General features: G+C 43.8%; 1 protein-coding gene across 1 annotated transcript; it reads left to right on the forward strand.

The window, feature by feature from the left end:
- The first annotated feature begins 966 nt into the window (after positions 1–966).
- Positions 967–24,368, forward strand: LOC149435841 (uncharacterized). Its single transcript, XM_089662381.1, has 18 exons — positions 967–1,141; positions 4,087–4,189; positions 7,235–7,339; positions 13,678–13,782; positions 15,421–15,534; positions 15,615–15,773; positions 15,905–16,021; positions 17,424–17,537; positions 17,618–17,776; positions 17,897–18,025; positions 19,433–19,546; positions 19,627–19,785; positions 21,441–21,554; positions 21,635–21,793; positions 21,914–22,042; positions 23,449–23,562; positions 23,643–23,801; positions 23,922–24,368. Exons 2-18 carry the CDS (start codon positions 4,132–4,134, stop codon positions 24,059–24,061), a joined length of 2,148 nt encoding a protein of 715 aa, XP_089518507.1. The 5' UTR covers positions 967–1,141; positions 4,087–4,131; the 3' UTR covers positions 24,062–24,368.
- The last annotated feature ends 719 nt before the right edge of the window (positions 24,369–25,087 follow it).

Below are 25,087 nucleotides of genomic sequence, written 5' to 3' on the forward strand. Positions count from 1 at the left end.
TGTGGCCCTAAGTAACAGTTCTGTGGCCCTCAGTAACAATTCTGTGTCTGTCCCTGAGTAACAATTCTGTGGCCCTAACTAAAGTTTCTGTGGCCCTAAGTAACAATTCTCTGGCACTCAGTAACAATTCTGTCTGTCCCTGAGTAACAATTCTGTGGCCCTAATAACGTTTCTGTGGCCCTAAGTAACAATTCTCTGGCACTCAGTAACAATTCTGTCTGTCCCTGAGTAAGAATTCTGTGGCCCTAACTAGCGTTTCTTTGTCCCTAAGTAACGATTCTGTGGCCCTCATTAACAAATCTGTGTCCCTGAGTAATGGTTCTCTGTCCCTAAGTAACGTTTCTCTGTCCCCAAGTATCGTTTCTGTGGCCCTAACTCTGTCCCTAATACAGAGCGGTCTGCCTCTGTTCAATGACTGGAGGCAAATGAAGAATTCCAAAATGGCCGCTATTTATAGCTCGACCATTACACAGTGCTGGCTGGCTGGCTGCTGATTGGCTGATGCGATCACATGTCATTGAGGAATGCATTATGGGTCAGCGCGCCTTGTCTGCGCGCCTTCCCAGACATCCCCGCTCCGTCGCCGCACATGTCCGCCGCCATTTTTGGAAAAATTTCGATTCGCGCGTCCGAAGTAGGCTATTTTTCGGATTCGGCGCGAAATTTTTCCGATATTCGACTCGAATTCCACTTCGGCTACTTCGATTCGCTCATCTCTAGTTACTACAATAGAAACCTTTTGTCTTTTCTCACCAATACCTGTATGTTATCCTGTCTTTATCATATGTGTTTATTGTACACACTGGAATTTTATGGAATGGATTCAATGAGAATATTATAACTCTTACTTCCCATCCACAAGCTGTTGAGTAATCAGAATGGAGTTGGGAGGAGGGAGGAGGGAAGAGGACAAAGTAAAAGTGAAAGAGAAGTTGGTGGCTATAGATCAGTGTCTGTTCCGGGTGACGCAGCAAGGAGTGTCCCCTGTCTGCCCTCTCCACGGGGCCACATCTCATCAACTACAATCTATGGTCTTTTAAATAATAGTCATCAGACGACACAGAAGAGTGGTGAGAGTCTGGAGACCTGTGACAGGTGACAGATGCGTCGTATTGGAGGCAACACACTGGTAATCGTGCAGGTAAGAGTATCTGACAGAAGGCGGGACGGTCATACACCATCAGATCATTTAGACCAGAGATATCCAAACTACAATACAAAAAATGGCCACTTCCCCAGTCTATAACTGGCCTTCATAGCAAGGAGCACATAGAAGGGCGATGCAGGTCAAACAACAAAAAAGAAAAAAATTCCCAGCTCAGCTTGCCAACCAGCCTGCAAACAAACCCATCTAGCAGTATACGTTAACAACAGGGGTTTAGTTAGCACACATTTGCAAATACATGCATAAGACACAGAGCCTCATCATGGCACCCCGATATTCTGTAGTCCTGACCATTTGGAAACTTGGGCACTGCCCGAGGGCCTGGGGTCAGTAGGGGGCCCCATGAGATGTCCCTGGTACCTTTTTCATAGGCTTTTTTGAGCTTGGGCAAGGACACAGGGGCCCCATGATCCCCTATTGCCCGGGGGCCCCGTGAGTTATCAGTCCGCCCCTGGTCCTAACTCTACAAATTTTGAGAGCCCCCATAGTAGAGGCACATGTATTTGTTTGCAAATGTGTGCTAAGTAAACCCCTGTTGTTAACAGGGAGGGGGGGATGTCCCCTTTCACCGCGATGAAAAGCGATCCAGCAGCTCAGGAGTCATTAGGAGCTCTTCCTTTAGAAAGCCACCTGTTTCCTTTAAAAAATGGTTCTGGGGTTATGACTGGTTTCTTCAGCCTTAACCCCAGTAAACCACTTGCAAACCTCAATGAGTAAATACGTAATGCGGTTCTTTCATTTCTATTTATATTTCTGCAATGTGATCCTGACATCCTTTGTTACGTGACAGCTGTATCAATGTCTGTTATCAGTGCTCAGCTCAGGCAGGAGATAGGACAGTTTTATTATTTTTATTTTACAATTTTTATTTTTTAAATAACAAACCTGTTATACTTACCTGCTCTGTGCAATTGTTTTGCACAGAGCAGCCCTGATCCTCCTCTTCTGGCTGACGCTCCTGACTCCTCCTCCCCTGCTGAGTGCTCCAATAGCAAGCTTGCTATGGGGGCACTTACACAGGCTCACTCCCAAGTCCTGCACTGTGTGTCCATTGACAGATAGAGTGTATCTTGGCTCTGCCCCCCCCCCCCCGATTCCTCCTTACAGGCTGTGATAGACAAGCAGCATGAGCCAATGGCTCCCATTGCTTTCTCTTAGCCTATGAGGAGGGAGAGAGCAGAGGAAATTATTGCTCTCGTACATGGCACTGGATCGAGATCAGACTCAGGGAAGTATATAGGGGGGCTGAACACAAAAGGTTTTATTACCTTAAGGAGGTGAAAAGCCATTTGCCTTTACAACCACTTTAAATCTCATAAAAGGAAGCAAAAGGCCTACTCCATAGTATAGTTGTCAGTCACTCTGCTTGCCCCAATTATTCCTCTACCCCAACCATATTCGCATTGGCCAGCTTGCTGCCATCATGTGTCCCTGCGTCAGCATGCAACACACATCATCTCCCTGCCCTGCTGGATTCCAGGGAGCTGCACCCTGCTGTGGGCTCTGTCCTGCTTCCTAGCCGAATGCCGAGCAGTTTGCAACTCCGCAGTGCCTGCATGTAAATTCACATTCTATGCATGAATGTAAAAAACCCTTTGTGTATAGCAGCCCCCCTAATACCTACCTGAGCCCCATCCTGATCCAGCGATGTCCGCCAGAGCCTCGGCTCTCCGGGGACTCTCACAGCAGGGGCTCCCACTGCTGTCAATCACAGCCAGTGAGCCAGGAGCACGCCCCCAGAGCAAGCAGGTTTGCTGGACATTGCTGGATCAGGATGGGGCTCAGGTACGTATTAGGGAGAGCTGCTATACACAGAGGGGTTTTTATCTTCATGCATAGAATGCATGATGGTAAAAAAAAATGTTGAGCCTTTAGAACCACTTTAAATCCTTAGGGTAAACAATCTGGGAAGAGCAGGGTATGGCACCGCAAGGGTTAAGTCCAGCGCACAGGGCAGTGATCCAGGCAGAGCAGGGTATGGCACCGCAAGGGTTAAGTCCAGTGCACAGAGCAGTGATCCAGGCAGAGCAGGGTATGGCACCGCAAGGGTTAAGTCCAGCGCACAGGGCAGTGATCCAGGCAGAGCAGGGTATGGCACCGCAAGGGTTAAGTCCAGCGCACAGGGCAGTGATCCAGGCAGAGCAGGGTATGGCACCGCAAGGGTTAAGTCCAGCGCACAGGGCAGTGATCCAGGCAGAGCAGGGTATGGCACAGCAAGGGTTAAGTCCTCTGGCTAGCTGGATCCATTCATATCCTCTGAGGGCTCATATCCTTATTCCTGGAGGGAGAATCATCCTATGTTCCAGCCTAGACCCATACCTGTGAAGGGCACCTTTGTTGACATATACACCGCGTAATTTTATTACACTTCTGGTGAGTGCGCAATTCTTACTTTACCACTGGGAGCACCACCACTGGATTGAAGATTTTGTGATATTCACACTACATAGACTGTCACGCTGTACGGTTTATTTAACATTTAGGACATTTATTACAATTTGGTTTATTTCAAATTAATATTAGCGCTGCACAATTTTTGCAGTGGTGACTGACTGTTAGTGGTAGTGAGAACTTAGCGATCAGAGGTCATGTGATCACTGAGTTCTCACAGTTAGAGCCGGCAGGCGACAGATGCAGCATCGGACCAATGCTGCATCCACCTAGGTAAGTATAATTTGGGGGAAAATAAAAAAAAAACCCTACTTCTCTTTTAATATGGAGTTGACCCCACCATGCCCATTAATATAGAGCTGACCCCCCGTTGTGGCTATACCATCCTCCACTCTTCTAAGAAGACTTTTCACACTTGAGTAATGAAGACTGCCCAAGGTAATTCCGAAAATAAGTTATTTATACACACAATAATACAACAATAAAAATGTACAGATTGCTATTAATGGACATTCTCTAAAATATTTCAGGTTTGTCTATAATTTGTGTTTCCAGTTCGGAAGCTCCCCAAGAATATGGCTTGGGTTCCCTTGCTGGGGTTTGCCATTACGCTCATCTTTGCTGTGGGACTAGGTGAGGACACACAATAATGGCACCCATTGATTGTATGACCGGTTGGTGGGTTTATTAAAGGGAGACTCCACAAATCTAATCTGTTATGGGTAGATGTGATCACTTATATTTCATATAGATTATATATTCCAATATCGTGGTCCCTGAATATTTGTTGTGTTCATTTGTATTTATTTTAGGTGTGCACTGTATATAGTGCCAACAACGTTTGCATCAATTTTACATAATATACATTCAAATAATGATTACCCAGCCGCAACACCTTCTACCGCCATTATGAAAAAAGGTCTCACTATTCAGTTTGGATATCTTCTGTTTCTTTAGCATAATGGAGCACTAATCCTTGCCATGTTATAGCATGACAGCGGAGACTCTGTGGTGAAAGGAGCTACTTCTGAAACTCCAGTGAGGAGGTCTTAGCCCAGAAGTCAAAAAAGATACACTGCTCAAAACAATTAAAGGAACACTTTGACAACCCATCAGATCTCAATAGGGAGAAATATCAGGCTGGATATTTATACTGATATGGACTGGGTAATGTGTTAGGAACGTAATTTCCTTGCAGCAACTCAGAATGGTCCTCAGTAGTTTGTATGGCCTCCACGTGCTTTTATGCACGCCTGACAACATCAGGGCATGCTCCTAATGAGTAGTGGTGGGCCGAACACCCCCTGGTTGGTCGAAGATCCGAACCTACAGAGTGTTGGATCGTGAACTGAACAACTGAGTAGTATCTTAGTAATATGTGGTAAGATACTGCGCAGTTACTAAAATACCGCATGAGTTATACTATTAAGTCATGCAGTATATTAGTAGTGAAACATTCGTTCATGTTTCAGTTCTCAGTGAGGTGCCCCGCTGACAGCTTTGGGTCTGATATGTATTTTGAAGGGAACACCCACACCAAATTTTTTTTCTTTTAAATGGCACGGGGTCCCTTCAAAATCCATACCAGGCCCTTATCCAAGCATGTAGCCAGCAGGTCAAGAAAGGGGGCGCTTTGCTCCCCCCCCAAAGCACCTTGCCCCCATGTTGATTGGGACAAGGGCCTCTTTCCCACAACTGTAGCCTGTGGTTGTAGGGGTCTGTGGGCGGGGGGCTTATCAGAATCTGGAAGCCCCCTTTAGAAAGGGGACCCCCAGATCCCAGCTCCCCCATATGAATGAGTATGGTACATGGTACTGCTACCCATTCACAAAACAAATTGTAGTGTAAAAAAAGAGAGGAAACAGTCTTTGACAAGTTCTTTATTAAAAATAAAAATTTAAAAAATGTCCCCCAAAACAGATCCAAGGTCAATCACAATGCCCGCCGCCACCACTACCCAAAAAAAGAAAAAAAACCCACTCCACTCACAATGCCAGCTCCCGCCATCTGACAGCTGTTCCCACAATGACAGTTCTTATATACTGTCATGACATCACAAGGGGATGGGGTTCAGTGTCAGGGCGCCGAACACCTGAATGGCCCATGTTCAAGTCGAACTTAGGTTCGACTTAAACATGAAGCCCATCCCATTCCCTACTAATGAAACAACAGATGATGTCCTGGGGTATTTCCTCCCAGACCTGGACCAGGGCATCACTGAGCTCCTGGACAGTCTGAGGCGCAACCGAATGGATGGACCAAAACATGATATCCCAGGGGTGTTCTATTGGATTTAGGTCAGGCGAGCGTGGAGGGCATTCACTGGTATCAATTCCTTCATCCTCCAGGAACTGCCTGCATACTCTTGTCACATGAGGCTGGGCATTGACATGCACCAGAAGGAACCCAGGACCCAGTGTACCAGGAGGAACCCAAGACCTACTGCACCAGGAGGAACCCAGGACCCACTGCACCAGCGTAGGGTCTTACAATGGGTCCAAGGATTTCATCCCGATACCTAATGGCAGTCAGGGTGCCATTATCTAGCCTGTAGAGGTCTGTGCGTCCCTCCATGGATATGCCTCCCCAGACCATCACTGACCCACCACCAAGACGGTCATGCTGAACCATGTTACAGGCAGCAGAACATTCTCCACTGCTTCTCCAGACCCTTTCACATCTATCACATGTGCTCGGGGGGAACCTGCTCTCATCTGTGAAAAGCACAGGGTGCCAGTGGTAGACCTGCCAATTCTGGTGTTCAATGGCAAATGCCAATCGAGCTCTGTGGTGCTGTGCAGTGAGCACAGGGCCCACTAGAGGACGTCAAGCCCTCAGGCCTCCCTCATGAAGTCTGTTTCTGATTGTGTGGTCAGAGACATTCACACCAGTGGCCTGCTGGAGGTCATTTTGTAGGGCTCTGGCAGGGCTCAACCTGTTCCTCCTTACACAAAGGAGCAAATACCAGTCCTGCTGATGGGTTAAGGACCTTCTACAGCCCTGTCCAGCTCTCCTAGAGTAACTGCCTGTCTCCTGGAGACTGTGCTGGGAGACGCAGCAAACCTTCTGGCAATAGTACATATTGATATGCCATCCTGGAGGAGATGGACTGCCTGTGCAACCTCTGTAGGGTCCAGGTATGGCCTCATGCTTCCAGTAGTGACACTGACTCTAGCCAAGCTAGTGAAAGACAGCCAGAAAAGATGAGTAGGCAAGAATATGTCAGTGGCTCCACCTGTAAAACCATTCCTGTTTTGGGGGTCTTCTCATTGTTGCCCATGTAGTGTACCTGCTGTTACTTTCATTAACACCAAAGCAGCTGAAACTGATGAATAACCCCCTCTGCTACTTACCTGACTGGATCAATATCCCAGGAGTTTCCCAGAAGACTTAATGATATAGTCTGATCAAAAAGTGTTCCTTTAATTTTTTTGAGCAGTGTATAAAAAGTTGATGGGTTCTTTAGCCCACTAACAGCCATCAAAAAAGAAGAAAAAAGTTGTTTAAAGCAGAACTCTGCTCTGAGTTCATTTCCTGGAGACCACAGAGGCACTGGACATAGTAATTTTAAACCACAATAGTTCCCCTTTAAATTATTTATTTACTATATAGATTATTTACATGGAACATGATGAACAATAGATCCTAAAAAAGTGTGCTTGTGTGTCCTTGGCCAAGTCTTTGCAGGAAGAAGAGCTCTCTGCACACAACAATATTCCGGGGGTAATGGATCGCGTGGCATTTCAGTGCGTAGAAATCGAAAAGAAGAGGAAAGCCATACAGGTGCGAGCAACAAAGAGACAAATCACTGTCTGCTCTACATTTACAAAAATGTTACACTAAGGGATGTATTTAAAAAAAAAACTGCATAGGTATTCACCTTGTGAAGCTGTATGTACATTCATTCTGTGCAAAGGGGAAAAAAATAAATATTGTTAGGTTATTTTTTCTCCAGGTTGAATATTATTCATTGACACAGAATAGAGTGAATCGGGAAAATACCTTATTATGGCCCCTAGATGAAGCTGGCGATCGCAGCACACAAGTATTTATTCCCTGTGATCATTAGCTTGATCTAGTGGCCATAATGTGGTATATTTCCGCTTCACACTTACAAAGGAAGAATATCCATCATGGAGAGAAAATAGCCCAATAACGTATTTTTGTCCCAATTGGCACAGAAGGAATGCACATGCCGTTTCAAAGGACAATTAGCTCATTAAATGCTTTATAAATACACCCCAATGTTCAATCTAACCAACACAGATAATTCATATACAGTATATGGATGTATTATATGGTATGTACTCTCCAGCGCCTCAGGACATGCACAGCCAAAAGGGAAGCCAAGGGTACCAGGACAGCGACAACCAAAGGAAATGTTCCAGGGGTGCAGCCCTCCTCAGACGGGGAAATCAGCCACTGGATAGAGAGAAAACAGGTGGCGCAGACACCTAGTCCTTATCCAAGGTTTATTGTAGGAATGAAATCATAAAAACATACTCACAGACGAAGCATGTATCTAAAAAGCATAGAAAAATGACAATGGCCACAACGGCGGGCAAGGTGTTCTCACTGTCAGTGCGGTCAAATGGCTGACGCGTTTCGGGGACGAATCCCTTTCCTCAGAGCTGATGACCAACCTCTGATGCTGATGTATGATGTATGGACAGAAAGAGCCTCGCTGTTGCTGCCTGCTGTACGTATATGGATGTATGTTGCAGGTGGTGTGAAGGTGATTTGCCCACATGTTTATGATCTATTCTGGAGATTCCTGCCCCTGACCTGCCTGATCATGTGATGCAACCCTTCCTCATAGGTTTCATTTAACCTTACTCTTAGTTATAGGGTACACTGTGGGTGGATTGAGAGTCTGTGGTAGGGAGCAGACCTGGTAACTCAAGTCAACTGACCCCCCCCCCATTAGAATCCAAGAATCAGGACCCTAATGAGCCCTGTATTATTTCAAGTCTAGCAGCATTTTTGATTGGCTGGTTATATGTAGCCAATCATATCAGGTCTTCCTTGATAGCATGTAGAATCATCATCAGCACAGACAGAACTCCATCTTTCCCCAGTCACTTTGTTAACATTTTACTCTTACTGCTTACTCCATGGTGGTATACTAATCATGTGGGACATTGGCCCTTTCTTCTCCATCTCTTCTTCTTTAGGTTCATTTTGCTTCTGTCTAATCAACACTATTAAATTAAAGTTAAAATGTGTCATATTTTGATCTCAACCCCCTTCAAACCAGTACCCATGAGCATCAAAAGTGGGTTAGGACGCTCATATTGCATTCCTTGCTGGTGCAATGCTTTCCAGGCTCCTGCAAAAAAATGTGCATTTTTAATTTTATTTATCCTTTAAAGTGGAGTTCCACACAAAAGTGGAAGTTCCGCTTTAAAGACTGCTCCCCCGCTCCCCATTAAGGACTGGCACCTTTGGGGAGCGTGTACGCGAAACTGACAGTTACCTGCTCCCACTTCTGCTGCGATCTCCTCGGCGATTGGAAGCCTAAGTTGTCCTCCCCCCCATAGTCTTCTGGGACACGTGACAGGTCCCAGAAGACTACGGGCCCATTCAGAAAGCGCAACGCTTCTCGCACATTAAAAAAAAATCACCCCTCCTAGCACAAATCCTTACCCCTAAATCCCCCTCCCAGCACAAATCTTCTCCACTAAATGCCCGTCCTACTATAAATCCCCCCAATCCCTCCTCCTAGCACAAATACCCTTCCCCATCCCTTTTACTACTCAAATGCCTCCCTCCAATCCTCCCTCCTAGCTCGAATGCCCCCAATCGTCCCTCTTAGAACAACCCCCCCTCCCCCTCCTAGCACATATCCACTTCCCAACCCCCCATCTTAGCCCAATTCCCCTACCCCCTCCTAGCACAAATCCTTCTAATCCCACCTCCCAGCACAAAACCTCACCCCCCCCCCCCCCAAATGTCCCTTCCCCCATTTTCCTCCTTAACCGAAATCCCCCACCCCCTCCTACCAAAAACCTCCAACCCCCCTCCCCTACCCAGTTATGCCTCCCATCACAAATAGCTCCCCCTTCTCTCTCCTCAACAAATCTCTCGTCCCAAGCACAAGTGATTTATTCCCCCACCCCCATTGTGTTCCCAGTACAATTCCACCACCTGTGAGTTCCACCCCTTCCCCATCACAGATGGGAAAATGTTACATAGCCCATAGAAGGTGGGGGCTGTGCTGTGCTCTCCCCCCCCTGTTAGAACAGAGATCCTCCAGGCAGCAGATGACCAAGAACTCTCCTACAAGCGCCGCTCACCTCCCGGCAACAGGAAATGTTGGTAGGGGGTGGGTAAAGTTCATGCACAGTCCGATCTGAGAGCAATCTCATGTCATCTGCTGTATGCAGACTGACTGTTCTGACAGGAGTGAAGAGAGCACAGCACAGCTTGTACCCCCCCCCCCGACTCTCTGCTGCTGTTCTTTCTTCTGTCCGGACTTTCACTTTAGCAGTTTACTGCTCTATGCTGCCCCCACTTGTCTTGGCCCTGAGTGAGGGGATGGGGGAATCGGACCAGGCACAGTGTCCATGGGGGGGACAGCCTTGAGGAGGGGACAACTAAATTCTGGGGGGGGGGGCAGCCTACCCCAGCACCCCCCTAGATCTGACCATGCTGATCAGCAGGGGGTATTGTGAGCACCACAAATGGTTATTAGACATTAAACACACAATATGGTAAATTATAGATTTGGCACTGGAGGCTCTATGTGCCTGATTCTGGTCCTGAGTACAAACCGGTGTTAAGTAGTGGATCTGTAACATAATTAGAGGAAGAGGAACGGGTGCCTACAGAAAGGACGCATTCTGGTGAGGAGCAGCCAACCACCAGTAGTGACAAGCACCAGTAATGGAGTACTTTTGCATGACAGGCCAGACACTAGTGGGGTGCCACATCAACCACAAAGGGCTAGGGCCCGTGCCTGTCTCCCAGATGCACTTGAAAACCTGGTATGGCTTCCCCCTAAATAAGGAGCAGCTAATATCCCCTCTTTTACTGCATAGCCAGGTGTACAGATCAACACGGAAAATTTTGCACCCATTGATGCCCACTAATTTATCACCAATAATGGAAATTCAAGTTAAGCCCATCCGTATGAATGGAAACCGCAAACAGTTGAGCAATTCAAAATCTTTTTGGGCCTCACATTTAACATGGGACTCACAAAAATGAATTACACTCTTACTGATCCACCCACCCCATTCATCACATGCCCATTCTTTCATCCGTTATACCAAGAACATGACATTTAATGATTACGTGGTTCCTCCATTTCAGTAATAATATGCAGTGCCTTTCTGAAATGATCCTGGAAATGATAAACTTTATAAAATTTGGCCACTTTGTAATTTTCCCAATTGTATTTCCCGGGCAAAAACATCTGTGTGAATAAGTTCCTTGTCCATTTCACTGCCAGGCGGGGAATCAAGCAGTTCATCCCCAAAAAAGGGCCAGATATGGGGTGTACACATGCCTTCTGCGTGTACGAAGAAAAAGACAAACTCAGCTGCATCCCCGACTGTTGGAAGCAATGGAAAAGTAGTTTGGGATCTTCGGTTCGAGTCGAACCTAAATTCAATTCGAACATGGGCCATACGTGTGTTAGGTGTTTTTTTCGCGGTTGGATGTTCGACCGCGAACTGAACAGGAGGGTGTTTGGCCCATCACTGACCACTACACCTATATACAATGTATAGCCACTTAGAAGTGTACACAGAGTCCCGGAGAAGTGTATATATAGTGCACAGAGTGTTTGACGATCACTAGTGTGGTCACAGTTTGTGTGATTGGTGCACTGATTTCTTTGGGTAATATTTATGTAATTATTTAAGGATAACGCACTATTGAGTGTTTATTTTGCTTTGAGGTGCACGTCATTATCGAGGTTATATGGAGTTATTTGGAAAATTACAGAAGGATTTATGAACTTTTTTTTTGGATGATTTTTCATATTGTTTATGGAAACTAAGGAGGTTTTACCGTATATACTCGAGTATAAGCCGAGTTTTTCAGCACATTTTTTGTGCTGAAAAACGGCACCCCCGGCTTATACTCGAGTCAACGTCTGCAGGAGGCTGCTGTCTCTTACCTGGCTCCGGTCCCACGACGATCCGGTCCAGGAAGCGCGGCTGCTCCTTCATTCGGTTCGTCCACTGGATGTTCGCGCGGCTGCTCGGCTCCGCCTTCTCACCGGTGATTGGCTGCCAGAACTGTAGCTCAGGAAAGGCACACAGGCGGCCAATCACCGGCGAGGAGGCGGAGCTGAGCGGCCCCGCGAAAATCGAGTGAAGGAGATGCAGGTAAGTGTGCCGTGCTTAGGTGCTGCTGCAACCACATATACTGGCTGCAGCAGCACCATACTGGAACAGGGGTCAGCAAGTGTCAGTGGGAGGAATAGTGCCCCATCATTGGTGTCACTGATACCAATGATGGGGCATTATTCCTTCCACTGACACCAACGATGGGGCACTTTTCCTCCCCCCCACTGACACCAACGATTGGGCACTATTCCTCCCCCCCCCACTGACACCAATGATGGGGCACTATTCCACCCCCCACTGACACCAATCATGGAGCACTATTCCACCCCCCACTGACACCAATCATGGGATACTATTCCTCCCCCCCACTGACACCAACGATGGGGCACTTTTCCTCCCCCCCACTGACACCAACGATGGGGCACTATTCCTCCACCCCCCCACTGACACCAAATATGGGATACTATTCCTCCCACTGACACCAATGTTGGGACACTATTCCTCCCACTGACACCAATGATGGGACACTATTCCTCCCACTGACACCAAAGATGGGGCACTATTCCACTGACACCAATAATGGGGTGCTGTTCCCCCCACTGATACTAATGATGGGGCACTATTCCTCCCACTGACACCAAAGATGGGGCACTATTCCACTGACACCAATAATGGGGTGCTGTTCCCCCCACTGATACTAATGATGGGGCACTATTCCTGCCACTGATACCAATGATGGGGCACTATTCCTCCCACTGACACCAATGATGGGGCGCTATTCCTCCCACTGACACCAATGATGAGGCACTATTCCTCCCACTGACACCAATGATGGGGTACTATTCCTCCCACTGACACCAATGATGAGGCACTATTCCTCCCACTGATACCAATGATGGGTCACTAGTCCTCCCACTGACACCAATGATGGGGTACTATTCCTCCCACTGACACCAATGATGAGGCACTATTCCTCCCACTGATACCAATGATGGGGCACTATTCCTCCCACTGACACCAATGATGGGGCACTATTCCTCCCACTGACACCAATGATGGGGCACTATTCCTCCCACTGACACCAATGATGAGGCACGATTCTTCCCACTGGTGTTCCCACCCTCGGCTTATACTCGAGTCAATAGTTTTTCCCAGTTTTTTGTGGTAAAATTAGGTACCTCGGCTTATATTCGGGTCGGCTTATACTCGAGTATATACGGTATATTGATAAGGTGACTTTCATAAAATTGGAAAATTATTTACGTTTTTTGGGGGATTTTATACTTTGCACTATACATTAACGCTAAAAAGGTTATTATATTGATCCAAAAAATTAGAAAATCAAAGATACAATTTGAAGTCGAAATTTTCTACCAATATTCTTCTGGTGTATGGTCATTTTGAAGTGGGGATGTGGCATTCCAAATAGTATGCCTGTAATGTGACTTTAACCTACTGTAAGTGTGGGATTCTGGAAGAGACAATAAGCCAACTACAAGGGCAACAGGATTTTTGGAAGTCCTAACTACAAACAGAAAGCCGCTACTGTGATTTCTGAAAGGAAGAAGTGATTTTTTTTTATGTTTATTAAATTCTGGTTAGAGGTGGGCATGGACCCTCCAATGAAGCTTTATCCTGTATCCAACCATGGCATTGACAGTCTTCAGCTTGTGGTCAAGATTCTCCAGAATTCTTATCATTTTGTTCTTGTAAACGGAATTGGTGCCTCGCCAAGTAGTTTAAATAGTTCTTGAGGTCAAAAACTATAGAATGAATTACAAAATTTTAGAAATACATGTCTTAGATAAGCCCTGCATCCAACAGGCAATGCCTCTGGACCTTCTGAGTGCAGAAACCGAAGATCGAGTGACAGAAACTCCAGGAGATCCCCAATCTCATCAAGGAACAGAGGACAGCATGCACACTCAGGTACCTGTCCCTGTATGTAGTATATAGAATGGTCTTCTGCAGGAACCTGAGTAATATGTATATAAAGCAAAAGCATTTTAAATTATGGTTAGAGTAAGGAAAAGATAATACACCAGTCAGTATTTTGTTTTTATTGTTTGCCATATGTGTCCTTTTGAGGAAGTTTGTTTCACTTCTTGTCCTGTAGCCATAACAAAAGGTGAGGGGAATAAAACTCTCCAAAGTGGGAAAACTCCATTTTAGAGAGATATCACTAAAGCAAGTGCATCTATTGGAGAATTTCCCTTCTATTCTTGTTATGGTGGCAACTCAAGATTTCAGATTTCTCTTCAAAATGGTCACCAGGACAAAGAGAGTCCATCTCCCCAGCAAGGATACAAACGTAATAAAAAGCCCACAGATACCATTACTGAAAATGTAAGGAGTTGGATCTGAACCCAGGACCTCTGCTATGTTTGGCAGGAGCTGTTCTTACTGTGCCCCTTGAAACCCTGGACAGCTGATCCTTTAGACAAACTTAGTTTATATCTTGCTTCTGCTGAATCTTGAACTCTTTGCTCCTTCAATGAACTTTCTATTTAAGCCATATCTCTGCACACTTTGTTTGCCATATTATTGTACTCTCTCCAGCCAATATCTTGCTTCTTGCACTCCAGCTGCCATCCATTTCTTCGCTACCACTTGTTGCCAGCCTTTAGTTTATTCATCGGCTATGCTTCTGCCTGATCTCAAACTGCTGTCTCTCATTACCGACCTTTGGCTTGTACATTGAACTATGCTTCCACTTGATCCCAACCTGCTAAACCTGTTACAAGACCCCAGGCTTGCTCAGCTCCTGGTGGGGTGCTCCTGAGGACCATGAACTGGCACTAGCATGCTGCAAAACCCATCTTCACCATCAGGAGCTCTGGTACAAACTGGTAAGTGCATAGACCCTGTGCCTTAGGTGAGCACATGCCACTCACTAGGGGGGATCTGCTTGTGTATTTATCCTGCTGGTTATAGTGTGAATATTTCTATTGCTATAGCTAATGGCCCCTGAGCCTGACCCTTGACCATGACAGAAATAGTAGTTGATGGTTAGAATAGACTTCCAGCAGAGGTAGTGAATCAGCCAACAGTAATTGGATTCAAACATGCTTTGGGCAAACATCAATCAACACTCAGACAAAAAAAAACAAAGAAAAAAAAAATGTAAATAGATAAATAAATACAAAAAAAGGGTAGACTCGATGGACAAATTCTGTCAAATGTCACAGAGGAGTTTCTAACCTCTCAAAACTAGATACCATCTATTTATATAAATATATATATATATATTTTTTTTTATTTATTTTTTTTCTAATACTATGATTAAGTTAGAAAATTACAGCATTCTTCTACAGGCTGCAAAGGGCTCCTCGTTTACCATACAGCAGTTGTGCCGTGTTGGCTGTTAGCTGCCAAAGGGACGACATCAGAAATCATATCCTCAGCAATGGGCACCATGCTGAGAGATATTAATATACAGATTATGGGTTAGAAGATGTTAAACCAAACCACTTTCCTCATTGTGTGGTAGAACCCCCTGGTATGTTTTCATTATATTTTTTCTGTTTTATTTCCACCCTAAATTTGGTAATGAAAATCATCTTCCAGAAAATAATTCCAGAGACATTGTCAATAATTGGGATTCCATAAAACCTTCTAATGAACTGGAAACGACTATGAACGCATATCCATCACCATCAGAAACCAGAAGCTCAAGTTATGGTGAGATGATTCTTCCAGGCTCATATTCCCATCTCTGGACTATTTTGTTACATTCAGATATAAATCTTTATTTGTTGCAGATAAAAAGAGATGTGAAAAGAGGAATGAGGCTGCATCTAAGAATGTGTCCAATGATTCCCCAATAAACATAGCTGTATATGACCAACAAATCAACACTACAGAAATTTTTGAGAAAAGACAAGATTCCAGAGGAGACCCAGACAAGAGCTCACAAAAAGGTAACACTTGATGAGATCTCTTAAAGCAATTTTGATGTTTAATTAACAAACAAAAAGTAAAACATTATGACTTGCAAAATCTGTATGAAAGCTCTTTTTTATACAATTTGTTTCCAAAAATATTTTATTAGAAAAAGAAAGGCATATCAAAGCACATACAACTACGGATCACAGTCCGAGAATACACACAACACGTCGCCTCCCTTTTCGCAGACGGGCCATGGCTTTAAACTGCAATACCAATCGAGGTGGGATATAACATTATATCAAGTATATATTGCAAACCCGCAGATACACAGAGTATAATAGATAAGTCGATATAGGTATATTGTATACTGACCCAGGTAATAGTGAAATCTTATGTTAAGTGAGTGTGGAGTGTTGGGTAAGGATAGCACATGATGGTGTGTATGTTATGATTTGGGTGTCCATATCAGGAGCCTGTGAGCTACGTGAAATAAGTCACACCTGTATGAGAGTAAATGCTCTATTTTGTTGGGGATAAATGAATAATGAGGGCATATAAAAGGTGTGAGATAAAGAGAAGACAGAAAGGAGAATTGTTAGAGAAAGAAATGTAGAGTGAGGTAGTGGGGGGGGGGTATGAGAAAAGAAAAAAAAAGTGGGGGGTGGGTAAGGGGTATGTAGAATGGGCAATTGCAGATAAAATAGATCACATCATTTTGTACGAGCCGAGCCAGAAAGATAGTCATATAGCTTAGGATGCGATACGTGTAAGATCAGTCAATGGGGCAACACGTGGGTTAAAAACCAGGAAGGCAAGCCACGATGCAGAGTCTCAGCTCATCCAAATGTGCATCAAATGCGTCTTCGGTGAACAGGGCGTTCCCTAGTACAGGATTGTGTCCAATCATTCAGTCGGGGGGTATAGGCTGTTCATGCACTAATAGGTGATAGGTAGTGGTGGTTTTGAAATGATTCCAACAAGCCCATGTCTTCCCGAATCTCTCAGGATGTTTCTTTGCTACAGAAATCAGTTCCTCCATTTGTTGATCCTAGCAAACCATTCTTGGATAGTGGGAACATGTGTTGAGCTCCAGTGGACTGGGATACATTGTTTTGCTGCGTTTACCATATGCATGGCGAGTGATTTACGGTACATCCTAAATGGAAGTGTGGAATGGTGGAGCAAGAATTGTGCGGGGGAGAGGTCTAGGGTATACGTAGTTACTTGTGTGATTGTGGATTGGACTTTCCCCCAGACAGGCTGTAGCAATGGGCATATAAATTTTAAATACATTTCTTAGGAACCTTTCACACTGAGGTGGTGTGGTCTGTCTGCACCGCGGCTGTAGAGTAGTGTACTCGCGTGTTTGGCGTAGGTTAGGCGTGCTTTCCAATAGAGTTCTATTATATCCTGTGGCTTTGGTGTGCTTTCTGGAAGCGCACCAAAGATGCAGCATGCAGGACTGTTAGCTGTTGGCTGTTAGCTGCCAAAGGGACGACATCAAAAATCATATCCTCAGCAATGGGCACCATGCTGAGAGATTTTATTATACAGATTATGGGTTAGAAGATGTTAAACCAAACCACTTTCCTCATTGTGTGGTAGAACCCCCTGGTATGTTTTCATTATATTTTTTCTGTTTTATTGCCACCCTAAATTTGGTAATGAAAATCATCTTACAGAAAATAATTCCAGAGACATTGTCAATAATTGGGATTCCATAAGACTTTCTAATGAACTGGAAACGACTATGAACGCATATCCATCACCATCAGAAACCAGAAGCTCAAGTTATGGTGAGATGATTCTTCCAGGCTCATATTCCCATCTCTGGACTATTTTGTTACATCCAGATATAAATCTTTATTTGTTGCAGATAAAAAGAGATGTGAAAAGAGGAATGAGGCTGCATCAAAGAATGTGTCCAATGATTCCCCAATAAACATAGCTGTATATGACCAACAAATCAACACTACAGAAATTTTTGAGAAAAGACAAGATTCCAGAGGAGACCCAGACAAGAGCTCACAAAAAGGTAACACTTGATGAGATCTCTTAAAGCAATATTGATGCTTAATTAACAAAAAAGAAGTAAAACATTATGACTTGCAAAATCTGTATGAAAGCTCTTTTTTATATAATTTTTTTTCCAAAGATATTTTATTAGAAAAAGAAAGGCATATCAAAGCACATACAACTACGGATCACAGTCCGAGAATACACACAACACGTCGCCTCCCTTTTCGCAGACGGGCCATGGCTTTAAACTGCAATACCAATCGAGGTGGGATATAACATTATATCAAGTATATATTGCAAACCCGCAGATACACAGAGTATAATAGATAAGTCGATATAGGTATATTGTATACTGACCCAGGTAATAGTGAGCTCTTATGTTAAGTGAGTGTGGAGTGTTGGGTAAGGATAGCACATGATGGTGTGTATGTTATGATTTGGGTGTCCATATCAGGAGCCTGTGAGCTACGTGAAATAAGTCACACCTGTATGAGAGTAAATGCTCTATTTTGTTGGGGATAAATGAATAATGAGGGCATATAAAAGGTGTGAGATAAAGAGAAGACAGAAAGGAGAATTGTTAGAGAAAGAAATGTAGAGTGAGGTAGTGGGGGGGGGGGGGGGTATGAGAAAAGAAAAAAAAAGGGGGGGGTGGGTAAGGGGTATGTAGAATGGGCAATTGCAGATAAAATAGATCACATCATTTTGTACGAGCCGAGCCAGAAAGATAGTCATATAGCTTAGGATGCGATACGTGTAAGATCAGTCAATGGGGCAACACGTGGGTTAAAAACCAGGAAGGCAAGCCATGATGCAGAGTCTCAGCTCATCCAAATGTGCATCAAATGCGTCTTCGGTGAACAGGGCGTTCCCTAGTACAGGATTGTGTCCAATCATTCAGTCGGGGGGTATAGGCTGTTCATGCACTAATAGGTGATAGGTAGTGGTGGTTTTGAAATGATTCCAACAAGCCCATGTCTTCCCGAATCTCTCAGGATGTTTCTTTGCTACAGAAATCAGTTCCTCCATTTGTTGATCCTAGCAAACCATTCTTGGATAGTGGGAACATGTGTTGAGCTCCAGTGGACTGGGATACATTGTTTTGCTGCGTTTACCATATGCATGGCGAGTGATTTACGGTACATCCTAAATGGAAGTGTGGAATGGTGGAGCAAGAATTGTGCGGGGGAGAGGTCTAGGGTGTACGTAGTTACTTGTGTGATTGTGGATTGGACTTTCCCCCAGAAAGGCTGTAGCAATGGGCATATAAATTTTAAATACATTTCTTAGGCCCCTTTCACACTGAGGTGGTGTGGTCTGTCTGCACCGCGGCTGTAGAGTAGTGTACTCGCGTGTTTGGCGTAGGTTAGGCGTGCTTTCCAATAGAGTTCTATTATATCCTGTGGCTTTGGTGTGCTTTCTGGAAGCGCACCAAAGATGCAGCATGCAGGACTGTTAGCTGTTGGCTGTTAGCTGCCAAAGGGACGACATCAAAAATCATATCCTCAGCAATGGGCACCATGCTGAGAGATTTTATTATACAGATTATGGGTTAGAAGATGTTAAACCAAACCACTTTCCTCATTGTGTGGTAGAACCCCCTGGTATGTTTTCATTATATTTTTTCTGTTTTATTGCCACCCTAAATTTGGTAATGAAAATCATCTTACAGAAAATAATTCCAGAGACATTGTCAATAATTGGGATTCCATAAGACTTTCTAATGAACTGGAAACGACTATGAACGCATATCCATCACCATCAGAAACCAGAAGCTCAAGTTATGGTGAGATGATTCTTCCAGGCTCATATTCCCATCTCTGGACTATTTTGTTACATCCAGATATAAATCTTTATTTGTTGCAGATAAAAAGAGATGTGAAAAGAGGAATGAGGCTGCATCAAAGAATGTGTCCAATGATTCCCCAATAAACATAGCTGTATATGACCAACAAATCAACACTACAGAAATTTTTGAGAAAAGACAAGATTCCAGAGGAGACCCAGACAAGAGCTCACAAAAAGGTAACACTTGATGAGATCTCTTAAAGCAATTTTGATGCTTAATTAACAAAAAAGAAGTAAAACATTATGACTTGCAAAATCTGTATGAAAGCTCTTTTTTATACAATTTGTTTCCAAAAATATTTTATTAGAAAAAGAAAGGCATATCAAAGCACATACAACTACGGATCACAGTCCGAAAATACACACAACACGTAGCCTCCCTTTTCGCAGACGGGCCATGGCTTTAAACTGCAATACCAATCGAGGTGGAATATAACATTATATCAAGTGTATATTGCAAACCCGCAGATACACAGAGTATAATAGATAAGTCGATATAGGTATATTGTATACTGACCCAGGTAATAGTGAGATCTTATGTTAAGTGAGTGTGGAGTGTTGGGTAAGGATAGCACATGATGGTGTGTATGTTATGATTTGTGTGTCCATATCAGGAGCCTGTGAGCTACGTGAAATAAGTCACACCTGTATGAGAGTAAATGCTCTATTTTGTTGGGGATAAATGAATAATGAGGGCATATAAAAGGTGTGAGATAAAGAGAAGACAGAAAGGAGAATTGTTAGAGAAAGAAATGTAGAGTGAGGTAGTGGGGGGGGGGGGGGGGTATGAGAAAAGAAAAAAAAAGGGGGGGTGGGTAAGGGGTATGTAGAATGGGCAATTGCAGATAAAATAGATCACATCATTTTGTACGAGCCGAGCCAGAAAGATAGTCATATAGCTTAGGATGCGATACGTGTAAGATCAGTCAATGGGGCAACACGTGGGTTAAAAACCAGGAAGGCAAGCCATGATGCAGAGTCTCAGCTCATCCAAATGTGCATCAAATGCGTCTTCGGTGAACAGGGCGTTCCCTAGTACAGGATTGTGTCCAATCATTCAGTCGGGGGGTATAGGCTGTTCATGCACTAATAGGTGATAGGTAGTGGTGGTTTTGAAATGATTCCAACAAGCCCATGTCTTCCCGAATCTCTCAGGATGTTTCTTTGCTACAGAAATCAGTTCCTCCATTTGTTGATCCTAGCAAACCATTCTTGGATAGTGGGAACATGTGTTGAGCTCCAGTGGACTGGGATACATTGTTTTGCTGCGTTTACCATATGCATGGCGAGTGATTTACGGTACATCCTAAATGGAAGTGTGGAATGGTGGAGCAAGAATTGTGCGGGGGAGAGGTCTAGGGTATACGTAGTTACTTGTGTGATTGTGGATTGGACTTTCCCCCAGACAGGCTGTAGCAATGGGCATATAAATTTTAAATACATTTCTTAGGAACCTTTCACACTGAGGTGGTGTGGTCTGTCTGCACCGCGGCTGTAGAGTAGTGTACTCGCGTGTTTGGCGTAGGTTAGGCGTGCTTTCCAATAGAGTTCTATTATATCCTGTGGCTTTGGTGTGCTTTCTGGAAGCGCACCAAAGATGCAGCATGCAGGACTGTTAGCTGTTGGCTGTTAGCTGCCAAAGGGACGACATCAAAAATCATATCCTCAGCAATGGGCACCATGCTGAGAGATTTTATTATACAGATTATGGGTTAGAAGATGTTAAACCAAACCACTTTCCTCATTGTGTGGTAGAACCCCCTGGTATGTTTTCATTATATTTTTTCTGTTTTATTGCCACCCTAAATTTGGTAATGAAAATCATCTTACAGAAAATAATTCCAGAGACATTGTCAATAATTGGGATTCCATAAGACTTTCTAATGAACTGGAAACGACTATGAACGCATATCCATCACCATCAGAAACCAGAAGCTCAAGTTATGGTGAGATGATTCTTCCAGGCTCATATTCCCATCTCTGGACTATTTTGTTACATCCAGATATAAATCTTTATTTGTTGCAGATAAAAAGAGATGTGAAAAGAGGAATGAGGCTGCATCAAAGAATGTGTCCAATGATTCCCCAATAAACATAGCTGTATATGACCAACAAATCAACACTACAGAAATTTTTGAGAAAAGACAAGATTCCAGAGGAGACCCAGACAAGAGCTCACAAAAAGGTAACACTTGATGAGATCTCTTAAAGCAATATTGATGCTTAATTAACAAAAAAGAAGTAAAACATTATGACTTGCAAAATCTGTATGAAAGCTCTTTTTTATATAATTTTTTTTCCAAAGATATTTTATTAGAAAAAGAAAGGCATATCAAAGCACATACAACTACGGATCACAGTCCGAGAATACACACAACACGTCGCCTCCCTTTTCGCAGACGGGCCATGGCTTTAAACTGCAATACCAATCGAGGTGGAATATAACATTATATCAAGTGTATATTGCAAACCCGCAGATACACAGAGTATAATAGATAAGTCGATATAGGTATATTGTATACTGACCCAGGTAATAGTGAGATCTTATGTTAAGTGAGTGTGGAGTGTTGGGTAAGGATAGCACATGATGGTGTGTATGTTATGATTTGTGTGTCCATATCAGGAGCCTGTGAGCTACGTGAGATAAGTCACACCTGTATGAGAGTAAATGCTCTATTTTGTTGGGGATAAATGAATAATGAGGGCATATAAAAGGTGTGAGATAAAGAGAAGACAGAAAGGAGAATTGTTAGAGAAAGAAATGTAGAGTGAGGTAGTGGGGGGGGGGGGGGGTATGAGAAAAGAAAAAAAAAGGGGGGGTGGGTAAGGGGTATGTAGAATGGGCAATTGCAGATAAAATAGATCACATCATTTTGTACGAGCCGAGCCAGAAAGATAGTCATATAGCTTAGGATGCGATACGTGTAAGATCAGTCAATGGGGCAACACGTGGGTTAAAAACCAGGAAGGCAAGCCATGATGCAGAGTCTCAGCTCATCCAAATGTGCATCAAATGCGTCTTCGGTGAACAGGGCGTTCCCTAGTACAGGATTGTGTCCAATCATTCAGTCGGGGGGTATAGGCTGTTCATGCACTAATAGGTGATAGGTAGTGGTGGTTTTGAAATGATTCCAACAAGCCCATGTCTTCCCGAATCTCTCAGGATGTTTCTTTGCTACAGAAATCAGTTCCTCCATTTGTTGATCCTAGCAAACCATTCTTGGATAGTGGGAACATGTGTTGAGCTCCAGTGGACTGGGATACATTGTTTTGCTGCGTTTACCATATGCATGGCGAGTGATTTACGGTACATCCTAAATGGAAGTGTGGAATGGTGGAGCAAGAATTGTGCGGGGGAGAGGTCTAGGGTATACGTAGTTACTTGTGTGATTGTGGATTGGACTTTCCCCCAGACAGGCTGTAGCAATGGGCATATAAATTTTAAATACATTTCTTAGGAACCTTTCACACTGAGGTGGTGTGGTCTGTCTGCACCGCGGCTGTAGAGTAGTGTACTCGCGTGTTTGGCGTAGGTTAGGCGTGCTTTCCAATAGAGTTCTATTATATCCTGTGGCTTTGGTGTGCTTTCTGGAAGCGCACCAAAGATGCAGCATGCAGGACTGTTAGCTATTGGCTGTTAGCTGCCAAAGGGACGACATCAGAAATCATATCCTCAGCACTGGACACCTAGCTGAGAGATGTTATTATACAGATTATGGGTTAGAAGATGTTAAACCAAACCACTTTCCTCATTGTGTGGTAGAACCCCCTGGTATATTTTCATTATATTTTTTCTGTTTTATTTCCACCCTAAATTTGGTAATGAAAATCATCTTACAGAAAATAATTCCAGAGACAATGTCAATAATTGGGATTCCATAAGACCTTCTAATGAACTGGAAACGACTATGAACGCATATCCATCACCATCAGAAACCAGAAGCTCAAGTTATGGTGAGATGATTCTTCCAGGCTCATATTCCCATCTCTGGACTATTTTGTTACATCCAGATATAAATCTTTATTTGTTGCAGATAAAAAGAGATGTGAAAAGAGGAATGAGGCTGCATCAAAGAATGTGTCCAATGATTCCCCAATAAACATAGCTGTATATGACCAACAAATCAACACTACAGAAATTTTTGAGAAAAGACAAGATTCCAGAGGAGACCCAGACAAGAGCTCACAAAAAGGTAACACTTGATGAGATCTCTTAAAGCAATTTTGATGTTTAATTAACAAAAAAAAAGTAAAACATTATGACTTGCAAAATCTGTATGAAAGCTCTTTTTTATATAATTTTTTTTCCAAAGATATTTTATTAGAAAAAGAAAGGCATATCAAAGACCATACAACTACGGATCACAGTCCGAAAATACACACAACACGTAGCCTCCCTTTTCGCAGACGGGCCATGGCTTTAAACTGCAATACCAATCGAGGTGGAATATAACATTATATCAAGTGTATATTGCAAACCCGCAGATACACAGAGTATAATAGATAAGTCGATATAGGTATATTGTATACTGACCCAGGTAATAGTGAGATCTTATGTTAAGTGAGTGTGGAGTGTTGGGTAAGGATAGCACATGATGGTGTGTATGTTATGATTTGTGTGTCCATATCAGGAGCCTGTGAGCTACGTGAGATAAGTCACACCTGTATGAGAGTAAATGCTCTATTTTGTTGGGGATAAATGAATAATGAGGGCATATAAAAGGTGTGAGATAAAGAGAAGACAGAAAGGAGAATTGTTAGAGAAAGAAATGTAGAGTGAGGTAGTGGGGGGGGGGGATATGAAAAAAGAAAAAAAAAAAAGTGGGGGGTGGGTAAGGGGTATGTAGAATGGGCAATTGCAGATAAAATAGATCACATCATTTTGTACGAGCCGAGCCAGAAAGATAGTCATATAGCTTAGGATGCGATACGTGTAAGATCAGTCAATGGGGCAACACGTGGGTTAAAAACCAGGAAGGCAAGCCACGATGCAGAGTCTCAGCCCATCCAAATGTGCATCAAATGCATCTTCGGTGAACAGGGCGTTCCCTAGTACAGGATTGTGTCCAATCATTCAGTCGGGGGGTATAGGCTGTATAGGTGGTTTTGAAATTATTCCAACAAGCCCATGTCTTCCCGAATCTCTCAGGATGTTTCTTTGCTACAGAAATCAGTTCCTCCATTTGTTGATCCTAGCAAACCATTCTTGGATAGTGGGAACATGTGTTGAGCTCCAGTGGACTGGGATACATTGTTTTGCCGTGTTTGCCATATGCATGGCGAGTGATTTATGGTACATCCTAAATGGAAGTGTGGAATGGTGGAGCAAGAATTGTGCGGGGGAGAGGTCTAGGGTATACGTAGTTACTTGTGTGATTGTGGATTGGACTTTCCCCCAGAAAGGCTGTAGCAATGGGCATATAAATTTTAAATACATTTCTTAGGCCCCTTTCACAGTGAGGTGGTGTCGTCTGTCTGC

The sequence above is a fragment of the Staurois parvus genome, unplaced genomic scaffold, assembly GCF_062004578.1.
Source record: "Staurois parvus isolate SC_StPar_1 unplaced genomic scaffold, SC_StPar_1.0 ptg001462l, whole genome shotgun sequence".
NCBI lineage: Eukaryota > Metazoa > Chordata > Amphibia > Anura > Ranidae > Staurois > Staurois parvus.